The sequence below is a fragment of the Neofelis nebulosa genome, chromosome 1 (genome assembly GCF_028018385.1).
Source record: "Neofelis nebulosa isolate mNeoNeb1 chromosome 1, mNeoNeb1.pri, whole genome shotgun sequence".
In the NCBI taxonomy this organism is placed as follows: domain Eukaryota; kingdom Metazoa; phylum Chordata; class Mammalia; order Carnivora; family Felidae; genus Neofelis; species Neofelis nebulosa.
In genome coordinates this window covers 127,501,430-127,527,266 of record NC_080782.1, presented here as the reverse complement: position 1 = coordinate 127,527,266, position 25,837 = coordinate 127,501,430, and the positions used below count along the sequence as shown (strand labels likewise).

At 43.4% G+C, this 25,837-nt stretch overlaps 1 protein-coding gene across 1 annotated transcript in view; it reads right to left on the bottom strand.

Annotated features, from left to right (window-relative positions):
- TRPC7 (transient receptor potential cation channel subfamily C member 7) overlaps window positions 1-25,837 on the bottom strand; it is a 140,136-nt gene that overhangs the window by 55,224 nt on the left and 59,075 nt on the right. The window contains exon 4 of the mRNA XM_058735948.1: window positions 3,262-3,426. Within this exon, the coding sequence (XP_058591931.1) occupies window positions 3,262-3,426 (165 nt within the window). The remainder of the gene's footprint in view (window positions 1-3,261; window positions 3,427-25,837) is intronic.

Sequence of the window (25,837 nt, the reverse complement as noted above, 5' to 3'; positions counted from 1 at the left end):
TCATGTGGACTTCTGCCCCAGTCCACCTGCCGTAGAGACACTGTTTGAGCCCTTGAGGATGACTGTTCTTCTTTCAGCTCTCAGATTTTAATAGGCAGACAACCTAAATTATGAATTGGAATGGAATAGCAAAGGGTGGAAAACAGGCTATACACACCCTTGGCATCAGAGCCATTGTTGAGAGGAGGAAGAGCTTGGTGGGAAAAGATGGACCTGAGAGCATTGGTGCAGGCTAGAACTCACCAGCCTCCCAGTGTGCTGCATGACCTCAGCCGTGTTCGTGATTAAGATGAGAAATGATCAAAAAAATGTCACTGTTCTCTTTATTGACCTTGACAGGCCTGTCCCATGATCCAGACCTGGCATTATCACCTTAGGTACACATCTGTGATTTGGTTACCCTCTTCAGCCACTATATTACTAAGCTGAACTTCTGTTGACACTCTCATAATCCTTATAATATCCTTATTTAGCTTTCTTTCATAGGGACCCTCAAAACTTTAAATAAAAGTAGAATTGACAGCGGTGGGAATTCAATGGGAAAGAAATGATGAGATAATTTTAGCAAGCCAATCAAGTAATTTTGGTGTCCCTAATGGTCCCTAAATTAGGGCAGCAGCTATTAAGTGTAAATGCAGTGTTAATTTGGAAACAGAAACTTCAATATTTGTTAGACGTTGATGGACGTTAGCTGACTGATGACGTTTAGCAGTAACATTTTACGAATATGTTTATAAAAAAATCAGCGTATAATTTCTTTGAGGCAGGTGTCAAATTGTGGTTAGAATATGAAGTTGCTGGAATAACGCTGGCTTTTCCATAGATTTATTGGACAGGTATAAAGGAAGTGACCCCTTGGGAGGAGGGATGCTAGCACATTAACAGAATTCTCCACTGTGCCACTTTTCTTGGGAGGACATTGTATTCTGGAGCCTTTGGAGAGTCCTGGTTTCTTCACATGGAAGATGTGACCCTTTTATAATCCCCAGTAATGTAATATATTTGCCAAACTTGAAAGGATTTCTTTCAGAGTGGTGAAAGGAAAGACTAAAAATATCTTGGCTGTTTTATCTGTCCTTTGACTGCCTCAGAGCCACTTTGACAACTAAAGTTTCCCTCTTTAATGAGAGAATCTTTCCTCAGAATGAGCAGTGCCAGCAAGAATTATCACATGCCACAGACTAAGACTTGTCACTCCAATATGGACACACCCTCCAAAGTGTTGAACTCAGACTTGCAGCCCAGAAAGTGCCCAGAAGGCACAGGTGGCATAATGGCCAGCTCATATTTATCTTTAGTGCTCTTTTTTGGAGTATTACTGGAAGCTCTGGGAACACCAGATGTCAATCAGATAGGTATCTGAACAGAGGAGAGGAAGCCTCAGCCATTGGGTTAAATTTTCCTGTAATCATTTCTTCCAGAATGTTCTAGAAGTCGACTGTAGGTGTGACCGTATGTTTCATGGTGGTATCAGATTCCACGATTTATATCGGACCCCAGGAAAGTCCAGAATTCCCTCCACCTTTATGCATCTTTTTTTTTTTTTTTTGGCATCACATCTTCATGACATTGGCCAAGATGATTCTTCTTAGACCTACTGAAAATCTAAACAATTTAGTCAGCAACTGCAATATCATTTCTTCCTCAATATTTCCCTAGGCCACCAAGCAGGCAGAGGCAAACCAATTTGTTGGTGTTGGCTAGTCCGTTTTCTGGTAGCTGTCACATTTGGTTTTAAAAGCAAAACTGAGGATTATCAGTGTTTTGTCTACCAACTGGCTATCATTTTAATGACTGGATGTCCTGAAATTAGTTTGGGGATCATAGAGTATGGAGGTGAGCATCCCTATCCATCTGTGATGACTCTGGAGGAAGGCAAGGACCTAACCTGCGGTACAGACTAGAGAATTCCAGGATGAAAACATGTGCCTAAAACCAGTGACCTACTCTAACCTAGTTTTAAGTCTGGTTAGGTTTTTCTATGCACTGTACTTTTTTCAGCTTGTAATGAAAGAGAAAAAAATTGCCTTCATTTACATATGTATCATTTGGGGAGTTCTGATTTAGAAATCCATGACATGGTAGACTGTCAAAGAAACAAAATCCTCAGTAGATGTAAGGTTGAATTCCACACGTATTCAGTTTGAGGCCTTTTATATTTAGTACCATTTTACAGAAGAAGGAGTCTGAATCCTCCTCTCTCTCGGTGGCCCGTGTCTTACTCTAAGGCAGTGAGCTCACTGCCTGCCTGGTTGGGTGGTCTCAGCAGCAGCCCTGAAGTGTTGGGCCCATCATCCTGGCAAGAGATTCCTCTTAGTGGTGTTGACAAGAGGTTCCATTTAAAACATTTTTTTTTTAAATGAGAGGTTCCATTTTTCATTAACCACATTTGCTGATCGCATTCCCTGTGCAATCATTTCTCCATGATTTAGTCCCACACGTGCTAACCTTGCCTGAAGCTGCAGTGACTGTTGTGGCTCTTTGAGGCTCGGGATCAGATGGCTAGGCTGTAGGGACGGTGGTGTGGCAAGGTTGGCAGCTTGGCACTCGTGTGGGCTCCACTCCCTCCCTCACCAGCAGGCACCGGACATGCCCCTTCCCTGTGAGAAAAGAACCCAGCTCTGCACCTTTCCAGCTCTCTTTCTTTCCTTTGTCTTTTCCTCCTTGTGACCTAATTAGCTGCCCGTGTGGGACAGAGCCCAATGAAGGAAGCCAGGGAAACTGGGACGATGTTGAGATGGGTCTGCAGTGTCCCCAGATGAGCTGCATTGGACTCTCAGCCTATTAGTTATTTCTCTTTTCTGAACCTACTTCATAAAATATATGTGTCAGAATGTAATTGAGGGAGGGAAATGAGATATTCCATGAAAAGGGCTTAGCCAAAAGAAAGTACTCAATAAATGTTGGCTCTTCCTATTACCATTATTATAATTATCAAAGTGAGTGTAGAGGACATGTCTAGGACATCGCATAATTAGAAGAGCAGAAGTGCCCTGTATTCCCTCTCTCTTCTATTATTGATCAGATTATGGCTCATGTATTTTAAATTCCCCATATTATCACTCCTCTCTGTTTAAAAAAAAAAATGAAAAAACAAAGAGCCCAGGTCTGTGTGGTTTTCTACTTGAGCTGAGTATCTCAGGACTATTTTCTTTAAACACGGGAAGTGCTCAGCTGTTGATCTGAACAAATGGACTTGAGGTCATGCTAAGAAGAGAGAAGAAATCACTGCAAACGACATGCACCTTAAGCAGTCTGTACCTTGCTGCACGGAGCAATCCAATAGGCTATGGCGAGAAAAGGGAGGCCTAGGGAGACTCCAAAGACAGCCAGGAATTTCACAGCGATAGACTGTTGACGTAAGCCTGAGAGATTTTCATACCACATGGTAAGCAATTGCTGCTGACAGTTAGGATGAGCAACGAACTGTAAAAACAAAACAAAAACAAAAACAAAACGCAAACAGGAAAATGGCATCGGTAGCACTTGAACAGTATACGACCTATGAGTAGCTCAGGGCTGAGATGTTTTACCTGGGACGTGGCCTGGGTGTTAGAGCAGAGCAGCGGGCAGGTGCCCGCTGGGCCCTTCCAGCTTGAGGATGCCGGGTGTCTTGGCGCTGAGGTCAGAAGCCTGACAGGACTGGCTGCATCAGTGCTTGGTACTTATCTCAGGCAGAGTTCATTTGGGAGGCAGCATGAGTAATGAATGGAGCACGGATGGGGTCTTGGAGTCCCACATGGGTTTGAAATTTGCTCTACCATTTTCTAGCCAGGTGACCTCGTGTCACTTACCTAATCACTGTGAGTTTCAGTACCTTATTTGCAAAGCAGTCTGTTATCTTGTAGGATTAGCTGTGGTTGCAGAACTGTTCTCTCTTTTCCTCTACTAAGAAAAGTGTTCTGGAGAACATATTAAAACTGAGTATTTCCCTACTGGGTTTTAGTGGTGTTTGCTTGGCCACATAGAACTTTTTGTGGCCTGCTAGAGCATTGATATATGGTGTCCCTGGTATAGTAGCTTCTCACTGCTACCTCTCTCTCTTGCAACTGCCTTAATGCCCAGGTTACAAGACCTCTTATGGCCATTTTGTATCACGTGACCTCACCCCTCTGGATATAGCTTACTGGACTAGGTGAAGAACCCTGACTTAAACTGGCCTATCAGGTTTTCTCACTGCGATATTAGGGACTAATTGAGAGGGGCAGTTTCTTTATTTACTGGGAAGTTAACAAGTAATCTTGGGAGGTGTGGGTAACCATCTTCTATTGCATGGACTAAGTAGCAAAACAAGCCAATTCAAAGGAAAGAAGAATGAAGATGTGTAGAAAGAGGCTCAGATAGATAGTGTGTGCCCCTCTCTGGGGCCTCGCTCCACTCTGCCCACCTGGTCCATGAGACACTCTTTTATTCATATACAGAGGCTTCCTTATTCTGCTCTATCCAGCAAGTTGGCTTGAGCTGCTGCCACCTAACAGCCTTTTTCTGCAAATATTTGGTGCCACTTGGCCATGTGTTGAGTTGATGTTGAGTCCTGGTCACTGGAAATGGGTAATTGGTAAGTAAAATTTATGGGAATGAAGTTTACGTTTGAGAAAACTTTACTCACTAGCTTATTTTCTCCTTGTGACAGGAGGAAGCCATTGATTGCTTTTGGTAGCCCTGCTTTTTGGCCCTGCAAAGTTTAGCCATGTATCCGTGGATTGGAACAGACAGACTGGGCATTCTTTAAAGGGTCTGACTTTTCATATGATTATACAGGAGCATAATATGCCAATTTTCATCCCATGTGCCTCACTGGGTATTAAGGAGACATGTATAGTGGTTCTGAGCAAATGCAAAACAATTCCTTTTCATTGTTAAGAGTAACGTAAATACAACTGTTTTAAAACATTCTCAGTGCAAATGGCAGCATGTTCTTGTTTCCAGTTTCTGGGAACTCAAGGCAGAGGCCAAGTGATCTGTGAGTACACTATCAGTGGTTTGTTTGGCCATGCAGCAGCCCCCGATAATACCGCTACTCAAACATTAGTGAAAATGAGGCTTTTTGGGTAGCGTTACTGGATCCATGGCAACCACTGTGGTCTTTCCCTCTAAGGACAAGAGCAGTGAACTCTCCTCTACCTAAGGTAGGAAACCCCAGGACAGCAGGTGATAGGCTTCCCTATGCCCTTTCTGACTCACAATACAGTGGAGAAAGCAACAGAAAATCATGTGGGTGTTTTAGTAATTATCAGCTTTCTGAGAGTTGAGGTCCCACAGAGGGATGGTGGGTGCGCATGTGAGCCAGTCAGTTTTGTTTGTCAACAGTCAGCCTTCCTGGGTGCTGAAATGGCTCTTCTCTGGAGAAGGAGTCCAATTAGAGGGTGAGACGTACGCTTATGAAATAGCAGAAGACCCCTTGGCTCACCCTCTGGCTCCCTGCCCTGTAGCTGCTCTGGAAGGATTTCAGTGCTAATCCCCTCCAGTGGCCTCTCTGTATCTTGGAAGAGTCTGTCCATGCTTTTTCTGTTGCCTCCTGAAGAGAAGTCAGGACAAAAGATTGAGCAGCAGAGCTGGAGGGGAAGAAATGCTGAGAGAGAACACAATGGGGACCATTCCCAGTCTCCCTTGCCTGCCTCAGGGAACACTGGTCACAACTAAAACATAGGGGCTGTCTTGAGACTCTGTCTTCTTGTGGTCAGACATGTCCTAATTTTTATAGCTCTGTTTCTTCCCCCATAGTAAAGCACCCCAGCTCCAAACATGCTGTTTATTGGCAGACAGTCTTTAGGGTATAATGCTCCCAGAAAGCTGACAGCAGCGGATAGCTAAAGCCCAAATTGTTTGTCTTTATATGGGCACTTTTCTATAGTTGTGGTGGGCCTTTGAAGACAACTTTATGACATATAGTTCAGTGTGTAGCAAAAGATTTTTTCTACTGTGTTTTTGAAGCACAGGGAAATATCATCTGTGATCCCAGTAAGGCTAGAGTAACGTGAGACATGCCATCCGGACACAGAGAGCCGGACACTCTAATCAAAAAGGCACTCTAGCTAGGGAACTAAGGCAGGAAGGGTTCCTAATGGGTGGGGCTGGGATGAGGAGGTGGGCAGGGTAAGGATTTTCAAAAGTAGGGTCACAAAGGAATGGATGGAAGAGGAGCCCACAGCTGGAATAGAACAGGAACACAGAAAGTACTGTCTTGGGTTTGCTTTCTTTGGCATCTAGCTCGCAAAAGGATACATGATACCAAGAGCTTTGTCCAGGCCCTTCTTGCCCCAAACCATCTTGGACTGAGTGTGGCACACTTTTATGGAAGTTATTCACGGGAAGAACTGATGAGAACTCCTCAATTTTCCCAGCAGCGTGATTCACACTCATCATAGCTGGGAGTTCCTGATGGCCTGGGGCTGAGAATCTGGTAAGGCGGGCATATGTGGAGCTGAGCAGTCTCTTCAGAGAAGATAACTCCAGCCACGCCCATGATGGGGATGGACTGTGCCAAGAACCGGGGCCGGAGAGGGAACTTGAGAGAAGTAAAACTGCAGAGAGATAGGAAGGAGGCCTGAGACAGAATTCCCTGCAATGGATGAGGAGACTGCTGGAAAATAGAACCTGAGAATCAGGAGGGACCGGGAGTCTTTTGGCTGCCGGTTTTTGAGTCCATCTTAAGCCAGTTTTCCCGGCAGCTTGTTTGACCAGACTTCATCGTTAATATAATAGCATTTATACCCAAAGCTACCTTTCTGTTGATATCTCACCTAAATGTCTTGTTCCTCCCAGCCCAAGGTGACATAGTGAGAATATAATGCTGGCATATGGGAACTCTTGGGCATGTTAGCCAAATTATGGCTGTTATTTGCTTTTATTTGATCCATGGGCTACTATTTTCTTTTTACAGCTCAAAGGAGAACCATCCCCTTCACTGTCTCCCTGATTTATATTCATACACAAGGACATAGCTGATGTTGTAAGACTAGTTGTTGAAGAGATACATTCCTTAACTAACTAACTAACTAACTAACTAACTAACTATATTTAAAGCTGTTTCAAGGGGGTGCTAATGCCCTTGGGCCAGATACTCCCATTGCAACATGGTCTAAGACTTTCCTGATGTGGGGTGGGTAAGAGTATGGACTGGTACATAGCTTCCTGGGTTCAAGTGCTGGCCCTGCCACTTGCTGGCCATATGTTGTCAGCTCATTGACTCTTTCCATGCTTAGCTTCCTTCTCTCTTCGAGAAATGAAGCTAATAATGAGGATTAAGTAAGTTAGTATTTGTAAAGTGCTTAGAATAATACCTGGCAAATAGTGAGCCCTATATCAGTATTCAGTAAATAAAAATAAATCCATGACTTTGCTTCCCTTGCCCATTTTCTCTTTCCCCTCTCCCTCAGTTTCTTTCTCCTACTCTCTGCAGCTCTTCCTCACCACCCTGTCTTTATTCTTACCTCCACATTGTTTTAGCAGCTATGTTCTTGAAGTGTTGGTGTCTCTGGAAAGGGCCATGTAGCCTAACCGTGTGGGTCAGGTCACTCTGTCTCTATCTAGTCCCTCCCTCCTCGTCCTCCACTAAAGGTGCAGCTTGATTTATCCATGCAGTTAGCTTAAAATGGGCTGGTCTCTGCTGTCAAGTGTATTCTGCTGTACCCTGATTCCCTTCTATTGATTAAGGAGCAGTGCAGGTCACTGGACCTGTGGAAAGCCCTTCTCCTCCCTCCTCAATGCCCTGCCTCCCCCGTCCACCACCTTAAAAGCTTTTAAGTCCTGCATTTTGCACTTTTTGCAGGGAGGAAAAGAGGACGACATGACTACATTTGAGCTCAGAGGCTTTGAGACTGTGTGATTTCCATATCGTTTAAGCACAGATTTTTCTCTCTGACACTAGGTGTCATTTACAGAATGATGAGATGTGGCAATGCATGATTTGATAAGCTGAAGAATAACTCAGCTGGAGCAAAATTTATAAAATACAGTGCTTATACAGAAAATTACTTTCTTTTATACAGATAAACCATCAAAGGGCCCAGTGATGTCTGATGTGACTGTGGTCAAGATTTTCCACTTGGCTTATCACCAGTGTTTGCTTATAGAAACCCGTTTTTCCTGGAAACTGTCTATGTAGGCCACAGACACTGTCTCAAGCTACAATCACCAAGTGGCTTTTCTTAGTGTGGACCATCTGTCTGAATTAGAATAATTCTGTGATGCCATTTCCTGTTTGGAGCATCTCATGGGATTAGGTTCAGGGGTGCTACTGTTTTCCTTCCCATCTTGTCTTGGGAAGCTCTCAAGTTGTGGAAATTGAGGAGGGAAGAAGAGAAACAGAAATGTCAGTCATTTACTAATTTAGTTTGTTGGTGGTTCCTTTGTTTTCTCATTCACTTCACAAACCTCTCCTCAGTGCTCTCTCTCACCAGGTGCCGTGCCCAACATGGGAAATACAGAGCCAAGTCGCAGTCCTTGTGCACTTGGAGATCTCAGCTCTGTGACTCTGCAAGTAGAATGGGGCTTTGGAGTAACAACACCCTGCCGATTCTGGAGTAGACTCTCTGTGTTGGGTGAATGCATGAATGATGAGTGATCACTCCATCATTGGGTGCACTTGGTGTGCTTTCTCCCATGCGACCTAATACCGAGAGCCCCACATCCTTGGCACAGCCGGTTGCTTTGTTTCCATTGATGACCTTCAGACTGCTCTTCTCTGTGCCAGCACTTAGCAGGGTGGTCGCATTCACAGGCTCTGAGGCTGGCCCGTCCAGGTTCAGGTCCCAGATCTGCCATTTCCTAGCTGTGTGACCCTGAGCATGCCACTTCCCAGGTCCTAGTTTTGTGATCCATGGGAGAGGAGAATGTGTGTTGGGTGCTCAGAACATGACCTGGTGCTTAATATTAAAGGTGGGCATTGATATTATTACTGCTGCCATTATTACTCCCACTCTACTCCCGCTCTAGGGATGTCTAAATAGTGCTCTTGGTTCTTTTCCTTGCTGAGTTTATGTCATTAGCAGAGTATTGAGTATCCATGGTGTTTTTAGAGTTAAAAATTCCTGAAAAATTTAGTATGTTTGATTACAATAAAAAAGCAGAAATTGCCATTAATTTTAAGTTTTCAATTGACGCGGCATTCTGGTATGGGGTCAACATTTTCTCCATGCTCAACGAATCTGTTTATTTAGCCATGAGGCTCCCAAGTGGCCACCACAAGAGGATAGTCTGTGATAGATCTGGGTGGATGGTGGTGGGGGTGAGAAGAGAAAGGTGCTGGGTTTGGAACTTTGGATGGGGAATCCAAACAATCAGACCTCTTTCAAGGAGCCTGTCAGCCTGGGCACTAGACAAAGTAAAAATTCTTGAAGTCACAGCTCAAGTGTTTCTACTATTAATAATTGAAGGCCGGGGCGCCTGGGTGGCTCAGTCGGTTGAGCGTCCGACTTCAGCTCAGGTCACGATCTTGTGGCCTGTGAGTTCGAGCCCCGCGTCAGGCTCTGGGCCATCAGAGCCTGCTTCCGATTCTGTGTCTCCCTCTCTCTCTGCCCCTCCCCCGTTCATGCTCTGTCTCTCTCTGTCTCAAAAATAAATAAATGTTAAAAAAAAAATTAAAGAAAAAATAATTGAGGGCCTACCACATCAAGGGATTTTAGTTATGTTATCTATAATCTTCATAATAATCCTTCCAAAAATGAATGTGTGTGTGTGTGTGTGTGTGTGTGTGTGTATATATATATATATATATATATATATATCCTCATATACAAATAAAGATGTGCTTTCATCCTCCTCTTGCAACTGGGGAAAATGAGACTGAGTCACCTCAAACTGCCACAGTCCCACAGCTAGAAAGTGGTTCCAACCTGGGTCTTTCTGATTCCAAAGCCTGAGGTCTTTATATTCCACTCAGTTCCCTTTGGACTGCTGTTGATTTGTTTGGCTTAGATTTTAGTCCTTCCTGGTCTTAGTTCTCTGTCATAAATAAAACAGTAAAAAGCTAACATTTATTGAGCACTCATGTGGATGGGGCCTTGTGCTGAGCACCTTGTGAACATTTTCTCATTTAATCCTTTTAACACACTAGGGTGGGAACTCTCACGCCCTTTATAAAGTGGTACCATAACTGTTCACATCTGTCTCCAGAGTTGACATTCTCAACCACTTCCCTATATTTCCTCTCACAGCCGAAGCTTCCTGCATCTCTTCTGGGTCCCTTCACCATCTTGTTCTTTCTGCCAAGCAGGAAGTCATGTCTGTGAGCCTGCAGATTTCAGCTGTGCCACAGAGATGCACATAGGGTTTTCCAGCCAGAGTTCTGGGTGTCTCCTTTTCACTCTCTGGTGGTGGGCTGTGTCCTCTTGAGGGGGGACAGTCAATCTCTGACTTGCTTCTCCAGAGCAGTGAGAGTCCTATGCTAATCCCATGTCCCCTTCCTTCGCACTGTCTGGGATGGATGGAGAAATGGAGGCAGAAATGGAGGGGATTTTAACTGTAGAGAAAGAAAGCAAGTGAAAGGAAATGAAAGGAAGAAAAAGGAAGAAGAGCAGAGCAAAGGAAGGGAGAGTAGGAGTTGGTTCAGACCTGACTTTCAGCTGCTGCTGCAACTTGACTCCAACTCTTTTCCTTCCCATCCCTAGTCTCTGTCCAGATTCTAGCAGCACTGTTCTCACAGCCTACCCCAAGCTTGACCATCGCAGACCCTTTGCTCAAGGTATCTCTGCTACCCAGTTTGCTTCCCCTTTCATCTTCACTATCCAGGTTTTGTTCAGCTCAGTATCTTTCTTGAAAGCTCACCCTCCCTACTCGGGTGAGAATCTCTCTTTCTCTCCTCTCATGCAGTTCTTAGTCTCTCCCTTTTATCATAGTTATATGCCTGGGTGATCCTCTACCAGAGAGAAAACTCCTCCTGGTTGGCTCCTATGGTCCTTAGTATAGTGCTCAATGAATGGGTACTCAGGCAGTGCTATTTGAATGAGTAAATGGCATAGCTAGAAGGTGGGTTCAGACTGAAAATCTGGAACCATCTACAGACCTTCCATACTCATCATCCCAGTTGTTTGGTAGATTCCCAGCACTTCTGGCTATGTCACCACATCTGGATAGGCATATGGATATAAAAGGCTGAAAGTTTGCTTGGTCTCCAGCAGACATAATGAACAGACAGATGACTGAATTCACGTCTCGACTGAACTTATTTTCACTGTGGACGTGCCAGGAGATAGGAAAACAATAACAACAACTTGCTTCATTTCAGAAGGCAGTGGAACTAGAAGTTTAAAGATGTTATCAGGAAAAAATTCATACCATTATCCGGAGGGGCTACCCAGGAAATGAGCCAACAAGGGACATAGGTGTTGGCACTCAGGTCTAGGGGATTTTTGCTTCTTTGTTTGGTATGCATTGCCTCAGCACACTGCCTCACTGTCCCCACCTTTTGCGGTGCCATTTTCAAAATTCTCCATTTTCTTACTAGTCAAGTGTCTTTCAGACATCCCTCTCATTCATGGGAGAATCCATTTGGATGCCTGTACAGATAGATGTCTCTCACTCCATTCCAGCCTCCCCTACCTCATCTTCCACATGTGCACCCGCAAGCTTAACCAGCCCTGGCATGCTTCTTAGTTATTCCTACAGCTGGGTGTCCTGCCAGGCAGCTGGCTACTCACTGAGCCATCCTGCAAATCTACTGTGCAGCAACAGGAGATGAGCACTTCTGAAGGCTCTTCACCCCTATGAAGGTTTGATATCATCTGATGAGTTGAATAGCTTACTCCATTGTTCTCTGTGCCTGTTTTCCAGGGACAGCAGGACACAAGAAACTCTCTCCCAGCTTAAATTAAGCAGTCCTCCAATTTCACAGACCAACTGGAATTACATAAATGCCCCAAACTGGTGGGTTACTCTGAGCACTGTATCTCCGACTTAGCTTCTCTCTTACCAGAGACAGAATGGTTTTCCGATGAAGACAGTTGTTCATGAATAGCCTGCGCTTTAGTCTCCGGGGCACAGAGACCTAAATGAATGGTGCTGGACTTCTCCCAGGGCTGTGGGTGAGCCGTTTCCTGAGTGCAGGTGCAATGGCAAGGGGCCTTGCCTGACCCTCGTGGAGGCGAATGCTAAGTATATGATTTTCCAGTGCTCATCAGGAGTCCTCCCACAGCCCTGAGCGCAGAGGGTGCTGATGACGAAACTTGGTTTCCAGTCTGCCTTCACTCTCACAGCCAGAGTCCCACTGTGGGCTCAGAGTGAGCTTCTAGCCAGCTCCAGATGACTGCCTCTGCTCTTTCGCAATGCCACAGAGAAGCCAGTCACCATACCTGGGCAGTGACTCTGTCGTCCCCACTAAGGGTTATGTCATAGCCTGAAACCATAGCAGAAATGGAGGCAGCATTTCGCAAACCTTCTTAGATTGTCTTCAACTATTCACCTTCTTGGACCTTCCCCTCCAGCCAAGCTGCTCTTCATACTGTTCCCAAACATGGCCAGTGTAGCCTACCTGCCTGTGTTCATCTTGCCTTTCTCTGATTCAGTTCCTAATAAGCCTTTGAGACACAACTTTCTCCCACTTTCAAGTTCTGCCAATTCCCTCAACACCCTGAGATGTCTTGGACGCCTCTGTGTCTTGTTCTACGGCCCACTCACTTGGCAGTCATGGCTTAAGGGTCAAGTCGTGAAGAGCTGTACTATTGTGTTTACATCTTATCTCTTCCACTGTTATTAAGCTCTTTGAAGGAACCAACTGTCTGTATCCCCAAGAGTGTGCAGCCTTATGTTTTGCACATAACAGGTGCTCATAATCTTAAACATCTGTTGAGTGATAAATCATGTGCTCTTCTGAAGCCTCTAAGATTTCCTTTATGATTTTCTCTGTGACTCATCTTTCAGAACAATTTCTAAATATAACAAATTTTGTATTACTCAGGTTCTGATGAACACTTAACTGTCTTCACATCTTTACTAGAAGGCAAACAGGGAGAGGTGATACAAACTAAACCAGACTTTTGTTTTCTTGTGCAGGAGAAGATTGAAGCATGAGACTAAAGTAGGGTTTGAGGATTTTCTTTTGGATTGGATGAGGATTGTTTAATTTCTATGTATGCCATTACCACTGCAAGCTAACATAAATCCAGAAATATTCACACAATAATGATAATAATTATTATTATAATAAAGAGTAGCTGCAGGCACCTGGGTGGCTCAGTTGGTTGAGCGTCTGACTCTTGGTTTCAGCTCAGGTCACGATCTCACTGTTCATCAGTTCGAGCCTCATGTCAGGCTCTGTGCTGACGGTGCAGAGCCTGCTTGGGATTTTCTCTTCTCCCTCTCTCTCTCTCTTCCCTTCTCACATGCTCTCTCTCTCTCTCAAAATAAATAAAAACTTAAAAAAAGAATAGCTGTTGTTTATTAAGCATCTATTGTATGTCAGGCTTTGTCCTTAACAGTCACCATATTATTTAGCCCTCATATCAATTCCTTGAGATGGCTGTTGTTATGTCAATATTTTATTTATTATTTTTAAAAATTTTTCACATTTATTTATTTTTGACAGACACAGAGAGACAGAACACGAGCCGAGGAAGGGCAGAGAGAGAGAGGGAGACAAAGAATGTGAAGCAGGCTCCAGGCTCTAGCTGTCAGCACAGAGCCTGACACGGGGCCTGAACCCATGAACCGTGAGATCATGACCTGAACTGAAGTTGGACACTTAGCCCACTGAGCCTTCCCAGGTGCCCCAATTATGCTCTTATTTTAAAGATGGAAGTTTGAGACACAGAACTTCAGGAAGTTGCCTGTAATCACAAAGGCAATCATGACATGGTCTAGACTTGAAACCAGGCCACTCTGACTTCAAAGACAGTGGTTAGAACTGTTACCCTGTATTCCCACAAAGTAGATTTTAAATCAGGGAGACATGTCAAAGCACAAGGGACCACAGTGATTTCTCCAAGCCCACAGAGACCCAGGGACCTCATAATTTCAGATGCTGTTAGAACTCTCATCTCTCTGTGTTTCTGTCTGTGGGCCAGCCAAGTCCCAGTGGAGATAAAAATCAGGAATACATAAGGGGAAGGACTCAAGCCAGTTTCCTCAACAACTTTATCTTCCTAAACGGAATAAATCATCACACCAAAGACAAAATCCTGGGTGCTCTCTCCTGCATACAGACAAGAGCAGCAGCAGCTGATTGAGTAGTTGCTTAATGCCTGGTCACCACTTTGCCAGGGACTAGGTTAATGTCGAGGCCACCTAAGCACAGATTTACAGCATTGAAAAGTACAGACTCCAGTAAAAAAACTGCTTTGCTGAGGACCTAATTAGTATCTTGGGTCTCTTGCCAAATCCCACCTGACACAACTTGCTAGAAGAGCTGTAGTTTCACATAATTCTCTGAGCCTGAGTTCTGACTGAATAATGTTCCCAAGTTGGATCCGTAACTCTGCAGACTTTTCCTGGTGGCTTTGCCGTGCCTTAGGTGTAAAGACGCATGGGGGCGTAGAACATGCACTGGCTTTGGGGTCAGTCCACCTGGTGTAAATCTTGGCTCTACCACTGACTGGTGAGGGACTGAGTGGCTTAACTTCTCAGGTCTCAGTTTCTCCATCTATAAAATGACCCTAATCATGCCTGACTCAAAGTATTTTTCAGGGGTTCAGAAAATGCAGTTCAATTTTTGGTTTATGGTTCAATTTTGAAGTGCCAAAATACTGTTGTTTTTCTTCTGGTATAATATTTTATTTCTGTAATAAAAGTCAGAAATACAAATCATTTACATGTTAAGCCCTGTCCAAAGAATTATATAAAACATTAATTTTTTTTATCAATCAAGGGTATGCTCACTTACAGAATATTCACCTACAGTTTTCATGGTTTTTAAGTAGAGGAAGAAATTTGATTTAAATTTTTCTTGCAGAATAATTCTTATTCTAGTTCTAAGACTTTATCAACAAGGAGAACATATATTTAAAGGTACTGATTTTGATAAAGGTAATCTGCATCTATATTTAATGAAATAAAAGAAAGCAAAGACTGGAAATACTTTCTTGAAATAAAAGACACAGGTTTCAACCAAAACAAAAATTCTTTTCCTATGTTGATGGAACTAGTGGTAGGTAGTAGGGTGAAGTGGTCATGCATTTTCCAAAAAGGCTTTATCAAATTATCTACTAAAATATTAGGTCAGTTGCAGATGAAGAAATCAGAAGGAGCTCTTTGGAGTTGACTTATAACTTTATGATACCAAAATTTTCAAGTTTGTCTTGCAGAGAAGTGTACATGCATATAATTCAGCAATGATGTATTTGATATGCTTTACTTTTTAAAATCACACTTTACATTTTACCTTTATGTAATTATTTAAAAATCACACTTTAAAATTAATTTCGTCTTTTATGAATTTATATTATAATGCTCGTGTATGTGTAACATATATTTTGCCCATGTTTTATTTTTACTTGATGCTTTTATTTGTATATGCAGTTTTACACTTAAAGCACACTCAGGATTTAGTGTCTTTTAAAATTTAAACTTTTTATTTATTATTTATTAAAAATTTTTTTTAATGTTTATTTTATTTTTGAGAGAGAGAGACAGAGCCTGAGCAGGGAAGGGCATAGAGAGAGACACACAAATCCGAGGCAGGCTCCAGGCTGTGAGCTATCAGCACAGAGCCTGATGTGGGGCTTGAACCCACGAACTGTGAGATCATGAACTGAGCCAAAGTTGGACACTTAACCGATTGAGCCACCCAGGTGCCCCTAAAATTAAAGCTTTTTAAAATTTAAACTTAGGAATTTTCAACACTTATGAAATGTGACCATTACCAGTATTTTGATAATATGAGACATAAATCTTGAAATAAATCTTGACATACCATTACCAGTATTTTGATAATATGAGACATAAATCTTGAAAAACCCTTGGTTCAGGAATAAGAAATAGCAGATATGTGACCCAAATGTTAACGGTCTTGTCAGCTGGTGAGTACAGACCAGCCCCATTGACATGCATCTGTCTGTCCAACGACCAGACGTGTAGTAAATGCTATTTGATACTTTGCACCAAGCACCTTCAGGTGTGGAGAATATAGTAGTAAGTGAGGCAGTCAAGTTTTTTGCCCTTGGGAAGATTGTGAATTTCCAGAACTTGCTACGTCAGAGCCCTTTCAGGCTGGATGGCAAGCAGTTTTTTATGATGGCCTCCTATGTGTTTCTACTTGAGTCACATACTAAATGTTCCCTGAACTGTCCCCAGGTGGCTGATCCAGTGCATAGGTACAGCTGCTGTTGTGTCCCTGTAGCTCTGTTCTGGCTGTCCTACCGTCAGCTCATTATTCTGTTGTTCTGCTTGCATGGACGCCTCCTGGGCTGGCCTGCACCTACCTCTGTAGTGTGTTTAGCCCTCTGCCCTCTACTCTGCTCTCATGACTTTCTTTCTCCTGCAGTTCTGCTGCTGGCCTGGGGGGCTCCCACGAGGTAGTGGATGCTGAATTCCTCAAGACCTCGAATGCCTTTGTTGTGAGGGCCATCCACTTTCTCAGCACACGTGGCCACTTGCTCACCATCATGTCTAATCTCCACATTTCCATCCATCTACCCCAGAAATGCCTGTATCTTCTCATGCTCATCTTTTCTAGAGGGCACTCCCTCAATAGAGTCACTGGAACTAATGCCCAGGGTGAAGTAATGCCTTCCACTGTTCCACAGTTTCTCCTTCTCAGGGTTCAGGCCTGCATAATTCTGTTTTGATGATCCCAAGTAGATTACTCGTCTTATTCATGTCACCTCCATTTGACTACATGATTTAGTTTCCCAAAAGCCAGATGGATAAAGGTGTGAAAACCTGAGCCAGTACTCTTAGCTCCCTATATAAAGTTAGCTTGTCTTGGCTTATGGGGAGGTCAGGGAGGACCTGAGGACCACTTCATGCTGAACTCTGAACTCCTGTTCACCCCTACACTCAGGTTTTTCCCAGACTTCTCGTTTCTGGGAATTTGTCTTGCAGTCTTTCCTTAACATTAACCTTATTTCCTGCTCTTCCTCTTCCCAGCACCAACCTGACCAATAAAGTGAAACCCAGTGTAGACAATGTTCAGGTTAGTTCTCACAAAGTTCTGGGCCCCATGCAAACAGTAGAGTGTATCTATGATGAATATTCCCTCCACAACAGCTACCATGATTTTCCACATCTAGAGCACACAGACAACTTTTAAGGAGTGTTTCCTAATTCTTGATGTCGTGCTTCCATTTCTATCATCTGATACTTGAAGGGACATTGTTACTTGACGGAAAGCCTGGCACACACCTTAGCCAGATACGTAGCAAAGGTTGCTGTATTTTCCTCTTCGTGGTATCTGTGTCTGCTCTGTCACTAATGCTTCCAGCCTGGACATCCCCAGTTACACCTTTTGTTTCTCCAGGAAATCTGGAAATTTATCACATCCCAGACACTGGGAAACCTAAAGTGTTTATTTCTGGTGGAGGCACACCCTGGTCATGCAGGTGACCGCTGGCTGTCATTCTTACATGTCAAATGATGGGTATGAATATTCAGCAACCAATGGAAAGGTCCCCTTGACACTTCTGTTTAGTATTTGAAGAGACACTAGTGCCCTTTTTTCACTCAGGGGTCACACCCCAAGGTATATATATGTAGAAAATTTCCTGGTGAGTTAATTTTGGTCTTACTTTGGGTGCTGTTTTTTGTTTTTGTTTTTAATCAACCCATGGCAATAATGTCTTTATTTCTCTCAGAATGTTCATATTCTTCAGAAGTAGAAACTGAATCTCATAAGCAATTGTGATATGTTTAAGCTTACATGCATGTATGTATGCATAAATTTGTATCTGTCTGTCCATCCCTCCATCCATCCATCCATCCATCCATCCATCCATTCACCCATATGCTCGTCCAGAAAATACCTATTGAGCCAGATACCACGAACACAAAGGTTAAAAATAATGTTCTGGCTTTCATGGCCCTCTAAGTCTAGTCAGGGAGACTGGTAAACAGGAAGATTCATTGTAGCTCAGTCGGTGCTATAGCAGTGCTATCAGGATGCTATGAAAGAGCAGAGAAGAAGCAACCCATCCCAAGAGGGGATACGGAGGGGCAGTGAGGGAAGGCTTCCTGGAGGAGGAGGGTTTTTTGAGCTGAGCTAGAGAGTCTGTTAGCAGACCATCAAGAGAGTCAGGAAGGGCATGCTGAAAAGAAGGACCTGCAAAGAATTTGGGCTTCTAAGTCAGATAGGTCTTGCTTTAAATCTTGACTTTGCCTCTCAGGCAGTGCTATTGCATCTGGAAAGTGGGGATGACGATATTGATGGTGCGCTGAATGAGGGTATTCAGAGCACTTGGTATGGTTAAGGGCACAGATTAAGCACTTAATAGATTGTTGTTTTATTAGTGATGCCTCGGAACCTAGCGTGTCAGGAGAGATGAAGATAGCTCAGGGTGGATGACCTTTGGAGAGCAGTAGGAGGTAGGAGCTGCTCAGGAGTCTTGCATCACCCTAACATGGAGACTAAACGTGCCTCAGAAAAACAGGGTGTCTTGGCAGCTAATAGTCTTTCATTTTTAGATATATGGGCAGGAACCCATAATGTAGATTGTATGCACACACTTGTCCCCACTTCCGCCCCTGCTGCACTCCCATTTACCAAAGAGCAGAACATCATCATTTAAATTACAGCATCAGACAGTCTCAAAAGGCTCCAGAGGCACCTGATTCATGGAACCTGCCCAGCAGACAATTATAATTTATTGCATTGTCCAGGATTCTGTTTGCAACTTCTTTAAATGTTAATGATCAATAATGTAATTATGATGGGGAAAGTTTCTGGGCCAGTTGTGAGTTTAATTGGATTTACAAAGCCATCTGGAGCTTTGCAGAATTCTTTGTATATTATTTCCAGACCAAGTTTGGATAGCTTCTGGTTGCTATAATGTCCAACATATAGCAAAGACACTTTCCCAAGCTCTGAGAATCCAGAAGGGTAGACCTGGGTCAGAGGACACAGGGATGATGGTAGATTCTGTAATCTCCCCTCTCCTCAACTCCCCAAGAACAGGGAAGGGGCCAGTAAGGATGGATTTCTTCTAAGAACTGAGCTCCCTTCATCTGGACAAGAGGCTTGATCAATTACTGCCCACTATGGGTAGAGAAAAAGAACATTTCTTCCCATATCTTTGAGATTTTTGATAATCTGGTTCTTGCATACTTCCCATCCTGCCAATCTCTTTTTTCTTTCAGTGTGATGTAGCTCCACTCCCCACTCTTCCTGAAACATACTAAGGTCTCACTTGACCACCTTGACCAAAATAGAAGTCTTCCCTCTACCTGCCAATCAGTCCCTTCCTGCCTCTTACCCTGCTTTGTTTATATCACTTGGTAACCACCAGACTTTATGGTACATGTTTATCATCTGTCACTGCACTAGAATGTAAGCTCCATAATGGCAAGGACTTTTTTTTTTTTAATTGCATTGTGTTCACAGTACTCAGAACAGTGTCCAGTACATAGTAGCCTTTTAATAAATATTTGCTGAATGAATGAATGAATGAATGAATGAATGAATCTTCTAGCTCATCTCCTTAACTCTACCATGTGCCCCTACAAATAAGAAGTCTAACCCTTTCTTTCTGCCTGGGGGTAGATGGCCTTTCTAAAGATAGTGATAATAATCTCTCCCATCTCGCATGTTCTGCAGTGTGACAGAGGTGGGGTCTGTTTCCACTGCCACTGATGCTGGGCTAGCTCTCAGTGATCTATTTTGAACAACAGAATGTGGTAGAAGTGATGCTGCAGAACTTTCCAAGACTGGACCTTAGAGATCTTCAGCATCTCTTTTCACTCCTGGGAAAGCTCCCTCTTCAAAGACTACTGCCCTGTAGGAGACCACCCCCCCCCCGAGATCACTGTGCTGTTAGGAAATGCAACATAGCCATGTGGAGGGGGAGAAGGCAGGGAGAGAGAGAGAAAGAGAGGAGAGGAGAAGAGAGAGACAGAAACACACTATATAAGAGGGCATTCATGTGCCAGACACGTAAGTGAAGCCTTCTAGAATCTTCCATTTCAGCCTAACCACCAATTAGCTTACACCAGTTTGATACAGCTGAGCAAAGGACTCCAGCTGATGCACTGTGGCCATAAGAACTTCTCACTTGAGTCATGCCAGATTTCCTGATCCACAGAATTGTAAGCAGATAAAAGTATTTGTTGTTTTTTTAAGCTACTGAGTATTAAGCACCAGAAGATAAGTTGAACACTTGTGTTGCTTTCAGTCCCAGCTCTCCGTGTTACCTCCTTCTCCATGGGACTATTGGGTGAGAGCTCCCTCCACAGCTTTCAACTGTTCTCTCCTGGGATGCTCATCCTCTTTTCGTCTCCTCCTCTCCTTCACAGAAGAAGTGTTCCTCCTAATCGCAGCTGGCTCTCACCTGTGTTCTTGACCTTCTCCACAGCCTCTGGACTATCTGAAATCTGGTCCCTGAACTCTGATGCAATTGCTTTCTCAAAATCATGTTAATTTCCTCCACTCCTCAGACCTGATAGTCTGTTCTCTGTCTTCCTGTCCTCGGATACCTCTGTAACCCAGATACCACCTCCTGCCCACTGAGCTGTAGATGCCCTTCCCTTAATCTCCTCTGCATCACTGGGTGTCTGAATAACCCTCTTGGAAGGGGCACCTGGATGGCTCAGTTTGTTGAGTGGCCAACTGTTGATTTTAGCTCAGTCATGATCTCACAGTCATGGGATCAATCCCCGCACAGGGCTCTGCACCGGGTGTGGTGCCTGCTTGCGATTCTTTCTCTCCCTCTCTCTGCCCCTCCCCTATGCATGCCCACACTCTTTCTCTCTCAAAAAAAAAAAATAATAAAAAGAATAACCTTCCTGGGAGATGAGCCTGTCATGTTTTCTCAGCTGAGGTATCATGATGGGAGAATGATTGGCCTTCTACTTCCTGTGGAGGTGTCCAGGAGGATTCTGTGAGCCAAGTAGTTGTGGTTCAGGAGGAAGTACACAGTTCTTGGGATTAGTTCCAAAAACCACATGCTGGCCATTTTGGGGTATCAAGGTCTAGTGAGGGGGAGGGGATGGAGAAGGGTATCTGATATTGGAGAGATGCTTCCTGAGACTAGAAGAAGAAATTGGGCTTTATGAGTTTTCTGTGGGGTGTAGACATCAGATTGCCCTTGAACTCTGCCCCATAGGTAGAAAGACCCCCAGATGGCGGTCATTCCAGAGTGCTGGGGGATTCACCAGTGCCAAGTGGCTTCTTTGTGGAAAGGGAGGACCTCAGCAGTAGTCTGGCCCAGAGATCCTGCTTCATTGGAAGCTCCATGAGGGAAGGGACTCCTGTCTGTTCTGTTTTGTTATTGTATTCCCAATACAATAGCAGGGACAGAGTCGCTGCTCAAACAAACTGTTAAATGAATTAGATGGAGCTACAGCTTGGGCAGATGGTGGTGATCAGTGCGTGCTAGGGGCAGTGGGTATCCACAAGAAGTGGATAGGCCAAGAGCCCTCCTTTGGGTATACAGGTGAGTTTTCAGGACTGTGGTGTGACACAGAGGAGGATGCTCCACAGTGACTGAGACAGGATTTTCTGGCCACCTGGGTAGGAGATATGGGGCCAGATTTCACATGGCTTAGAAAAGTAAAAAATGTTAGGGAGCCAACATTTATTGGATATATATGATGCACCAGGCATTATTCTAGGTGATTTTCATGTGTTAATTTAATCCTCACACTAATCCTATGGCATAGACACCATTGTTTTTTCTTTTCTTTTTTTTTTTTTTAACATTTATTTATTTTTGAGACAGAGAGAGAGCATGAACAGGGGAGGGTCAGAGAAAGAGGGAGACACAGAATCTGAAACAGGTTCCAGACTCTGAGCTGTCAGCACAGAGCCCGACATGGGGCTCGAACCCACGGACTGCGAGATCATGACCTGAGCCGAAGTCGGACACTTAACCGACTGAGCCACCCAGGCGCCCCTTTTATGTTTTTTCTTAAGCAAGTGAGGAAACTGAGGCACAGAGAGGCTAGGTCACTTGTTTAAGGTCACACAACCAAGATGTCAACCACCCAAATACTCCCATTCCACGTATGAGATTTCTTAACCCAAGAGTCCTGAAGCAAATTCATACTGGTTATATCTGTTTCTCCACTAATTACATGTATAGTACTATATATCTATGTACATAAAATTTTAATAGTATAACAAAATGACATTTCCAACGGAACAGATTAAGGCTAGAAATAGAAAACTGTTTTCTAATAATAGAGTATAATACCTTGGAGCGGGCTGTGCTGTGCCTGCTACCTAGATAATGTGTAGCCAGTCCTGTAACTAGTACCTGCTGCGGATTAGAATAATTCCTGAAAGATAGCATTTGCAATGTGCTAGTCCTCCACATTTATCAGGTACCTACTATGTTCTAGGCCTTTATAAGGCACGCATTATGACCCGTACTTTAGAGATGAAGGAAAAACAAAGTTAAGTGGTTTGCTTAAGGTGACTTCAGGCTGTCTCAATCCAGAGCTCATGATTCTAGCCCCTCCTCCACCTAGAAAAGATTCACCATGATCCACACGTTGAAAGATCGGGTTTTCCGCAGAATCACGCACTCTTTGATTTTCTGGGAGGGAGTCCATTATTTCAGGAAGAAGTCTTTAACAACAGTATTACATAGTTGTGCATACATGTGCAATGTTCATAAATACAATAACCAGTTACAATTACAATAGAACATATATACGTGTATGTCCCCTACCCTCATAGTACACCATTTTCTCTGGCCAGTGGGCTATTATCGGCTAGGGATCTGTAACTGGTGATGACGGATCTGGTTTTTGGAATTCTGTCTTTGTAAATCCTCCCTAATGGGCCTTAATAGCACTAAATTTCAGCATGCTGGTTATTGAAAGCAGCTTCCAAATTAGTGAGCATTTAAACATCTTTTTGCTCATTGAATGAGGGTCCTTGTTAGAAAACCGAGTACTATTTTGCATCCACTGAAAATAATCCAGGGAAACTGAAGGATCCACTGAGAGGTTTAGTTTCTCTGAGGATCTTGGCTGAGTTAGTTTCTGTAGCCAGAGACTTCCTCCAGTTTCCGGCACTTCTCTGCCTTTGTGCACAGGGCTTGTGGGTTGAGTAGGAGCACCTGACTCTGTGGGTTCACTTGCCCCCCGTGCCTCTTTTCTTTGGCAATTTTCTGGCACCCTCTAGGCGGGGGAAGCTGGTCTTAACCCCTCAGGTCTCAGCACAGCCTGGTGGCTAAGAACAGAGGCTTTGAGACCAGGGATTTAAGTTGGAATTCCTCTTCTACTTCGTACCAGTTGCCCAACTTTTGGAGAGTTGCGTTCCCTCTCTGGGCCCCCATACCTTCATCAGTAATATGGGGACATGTGACCAAGGCTGTGAGGCTGAGGCACGCACATGAAGTGTGGGGACAGGGCTGGCACTCCTGAGAGAGAAATACTCTATATGTGTTCTTCCTGAGCATTTCTCTTGAGTTCTGATTATTTCTCTCCTTGTCCTCTGCCTAGTCCTTCCCCCACCCATGTGGGCCCAGGGCTCTGCACTGCTGCATCCTATCACAAAGTCCCCTAGGCTCCAAGATGGCCTCCAATATCCTCCGTCACCTAAGTGAAATCTCTGTTAGGGCAATTTAGGGATCTGAGTAATACAGTTTGTCCTGTGATTGATAGGCCAGACTCCCACAGAAACTTCTAGGTTGAATTTGTGTGCTGGATTGCAAAGCCCCATTTTCTACTTCCAAAAAACCAGTTATGCAAGATTTCTTCTTTCTTTTCATGAACACAGCTACCACTTTACTTTAGGCCCGCATCACCTCCCATTCGACTCTTCCAGTAGCATCTTAGTTCCCATTCTGTACACTATCAAACCCTGCTACTCGAACTGTCTTATGGTAACAAGGTTACCTCCAGTCATGACCTAGCACTTAGCCACAAATATATGTAAAAAGTTCTGTATTGCGCAAGAGCCATTCATGTCACCTTTGAAAAGGTCAAGGCTCCAATATGCAAATGCTAAAGGATGTTGGTGGTGGTGTGTAGTGAATGGCTGTGGGTGGGGAGAATTCGCGTAGAAAATGCTCATCTGCATAGTGACCAGAGGAATACATTTTAATATATCTAATACTTGCAAAGTACCGATGAAACTGGTTCAGTTGTATAATACTGCTGATATTGAAAAATAGTGTAGCCCTTGAAAAATAATTTTGCAATATGTGTTCCACAGATATTTGTGTCCTTTGACCCAGGAGCCTCACTCTCACAAAGTCAGTTTTCGGAAATAACAAAAAGAAGGAAAGAAAATGATATGTATGAAGATAATAGAAAAATATAAATCTATGAAAAAAGCAAATGTCTATCAGTAGACAAGATATAAACTGTGATACATGAGTCTTATCCTGTCATAAAAATAATAATTATAGAAAACAATAGAAAAGTGTTCTAATGCTAGATGAATCACATCACAGAATTATTTACCCTATGGTTGTAAGTATGTGAATACATGTGTCTGTATGGGAAATAGTTGGAGGCATGTCAAGAAATGAAAACAATCAACATGTGGACACGATTGTAGATTATTCTTTTCCTTTTAAAATTTTTTCCTATTTTTAGGCTGTTTGTGTAACAAATGAAGTAAGTATGATTATAAAGGCAACCTGTAGAGACAACGTCATTGATTCCATTTCTGTTATGGAATGAAGGTCATACATTTCAGCACATCTTCATAGCCTGTCACATCTGGCCCCACATCCCTAGCAGGTTGCATTTTCTCTGACCTCAGGCTTCTGGTCTCCAGTTGCCACTCCCCATCTTGTCCCTTCCTCCCCAGGCTCTTCTCTTCCCATATGCCTTCGCTCTCACCATCTGCAATTCTCCAAACATTATCACACTTTTGTGCTTCCCTCCCATTTCTTTGTCTGGAACATCTTCATTCCCCTTTTCTTTTGAGCTCTGACCCATCTTTTAGGGTTTGACTCAAAAGCTACCCCTTCTTCTTCCTTAAAGTTTTCCCACATCATTTTTGCCTGAGTTAATCTTCCCTTTCTTTGTTAGATAAAGGGCTGAATTGAGGTCTGGGTAGCCCTTTAGGAGGTAAGCTCCTGATGCCAGGGGCTGGGTCTTTCTTTTTAATGCTCACAGATTTAGCTGATAACAGGTGTCATATGATTATCTCCTTGAAGTTTGCAAATCTGCCTGTTCAGAAAGAGCTAACACCTATTAGAAGGAGAGCAAGCAAAGCAATCAAATGATGATACATCAGATGGGTTTATTATGGAATAATACTATAAAAATTGATAATTTCTTCAGGATTCAGTTTTGGGCCAAAATATTATGAACTTTATTAATCAAGTAGTGGTATTTTATATTTAAATAACTTCTCTTCCTCCCTCCTTCCTTCCTTCCCTCCTCTCCCTCCCTCTCTCTCATTCATTCGTTTATTCATAAAATAACCATGTCAGTGGTGATCTGAGTTTCCATGGACTCATTGCCAATAGTTATAGGAGTCCAAGAATGAGACAAATAATAGCTAATATTCATAACTCATCATAGGCTACTTTGCTATTTGATTCTCAAGAGAACCCTGAGAGTTGCCTCAACAGTTTTTAGGAATGCATGTCATCTAGAACATGAGATTTTACTGTATTTCAGAAAAATAAAACCTGGAAGAAAACTCAGGTATATTTCATCCATTGACTCAGCTGCTTACTCAGTAAATAATTTTGAGCATCTCTTGCTTGCTCGGGTCTGCTATAGGCTCAGGATACAGAGGTGAGCTGCTGCCACAGAGTTTAGTGTGTTGGGGGAAATAGACAGTAAA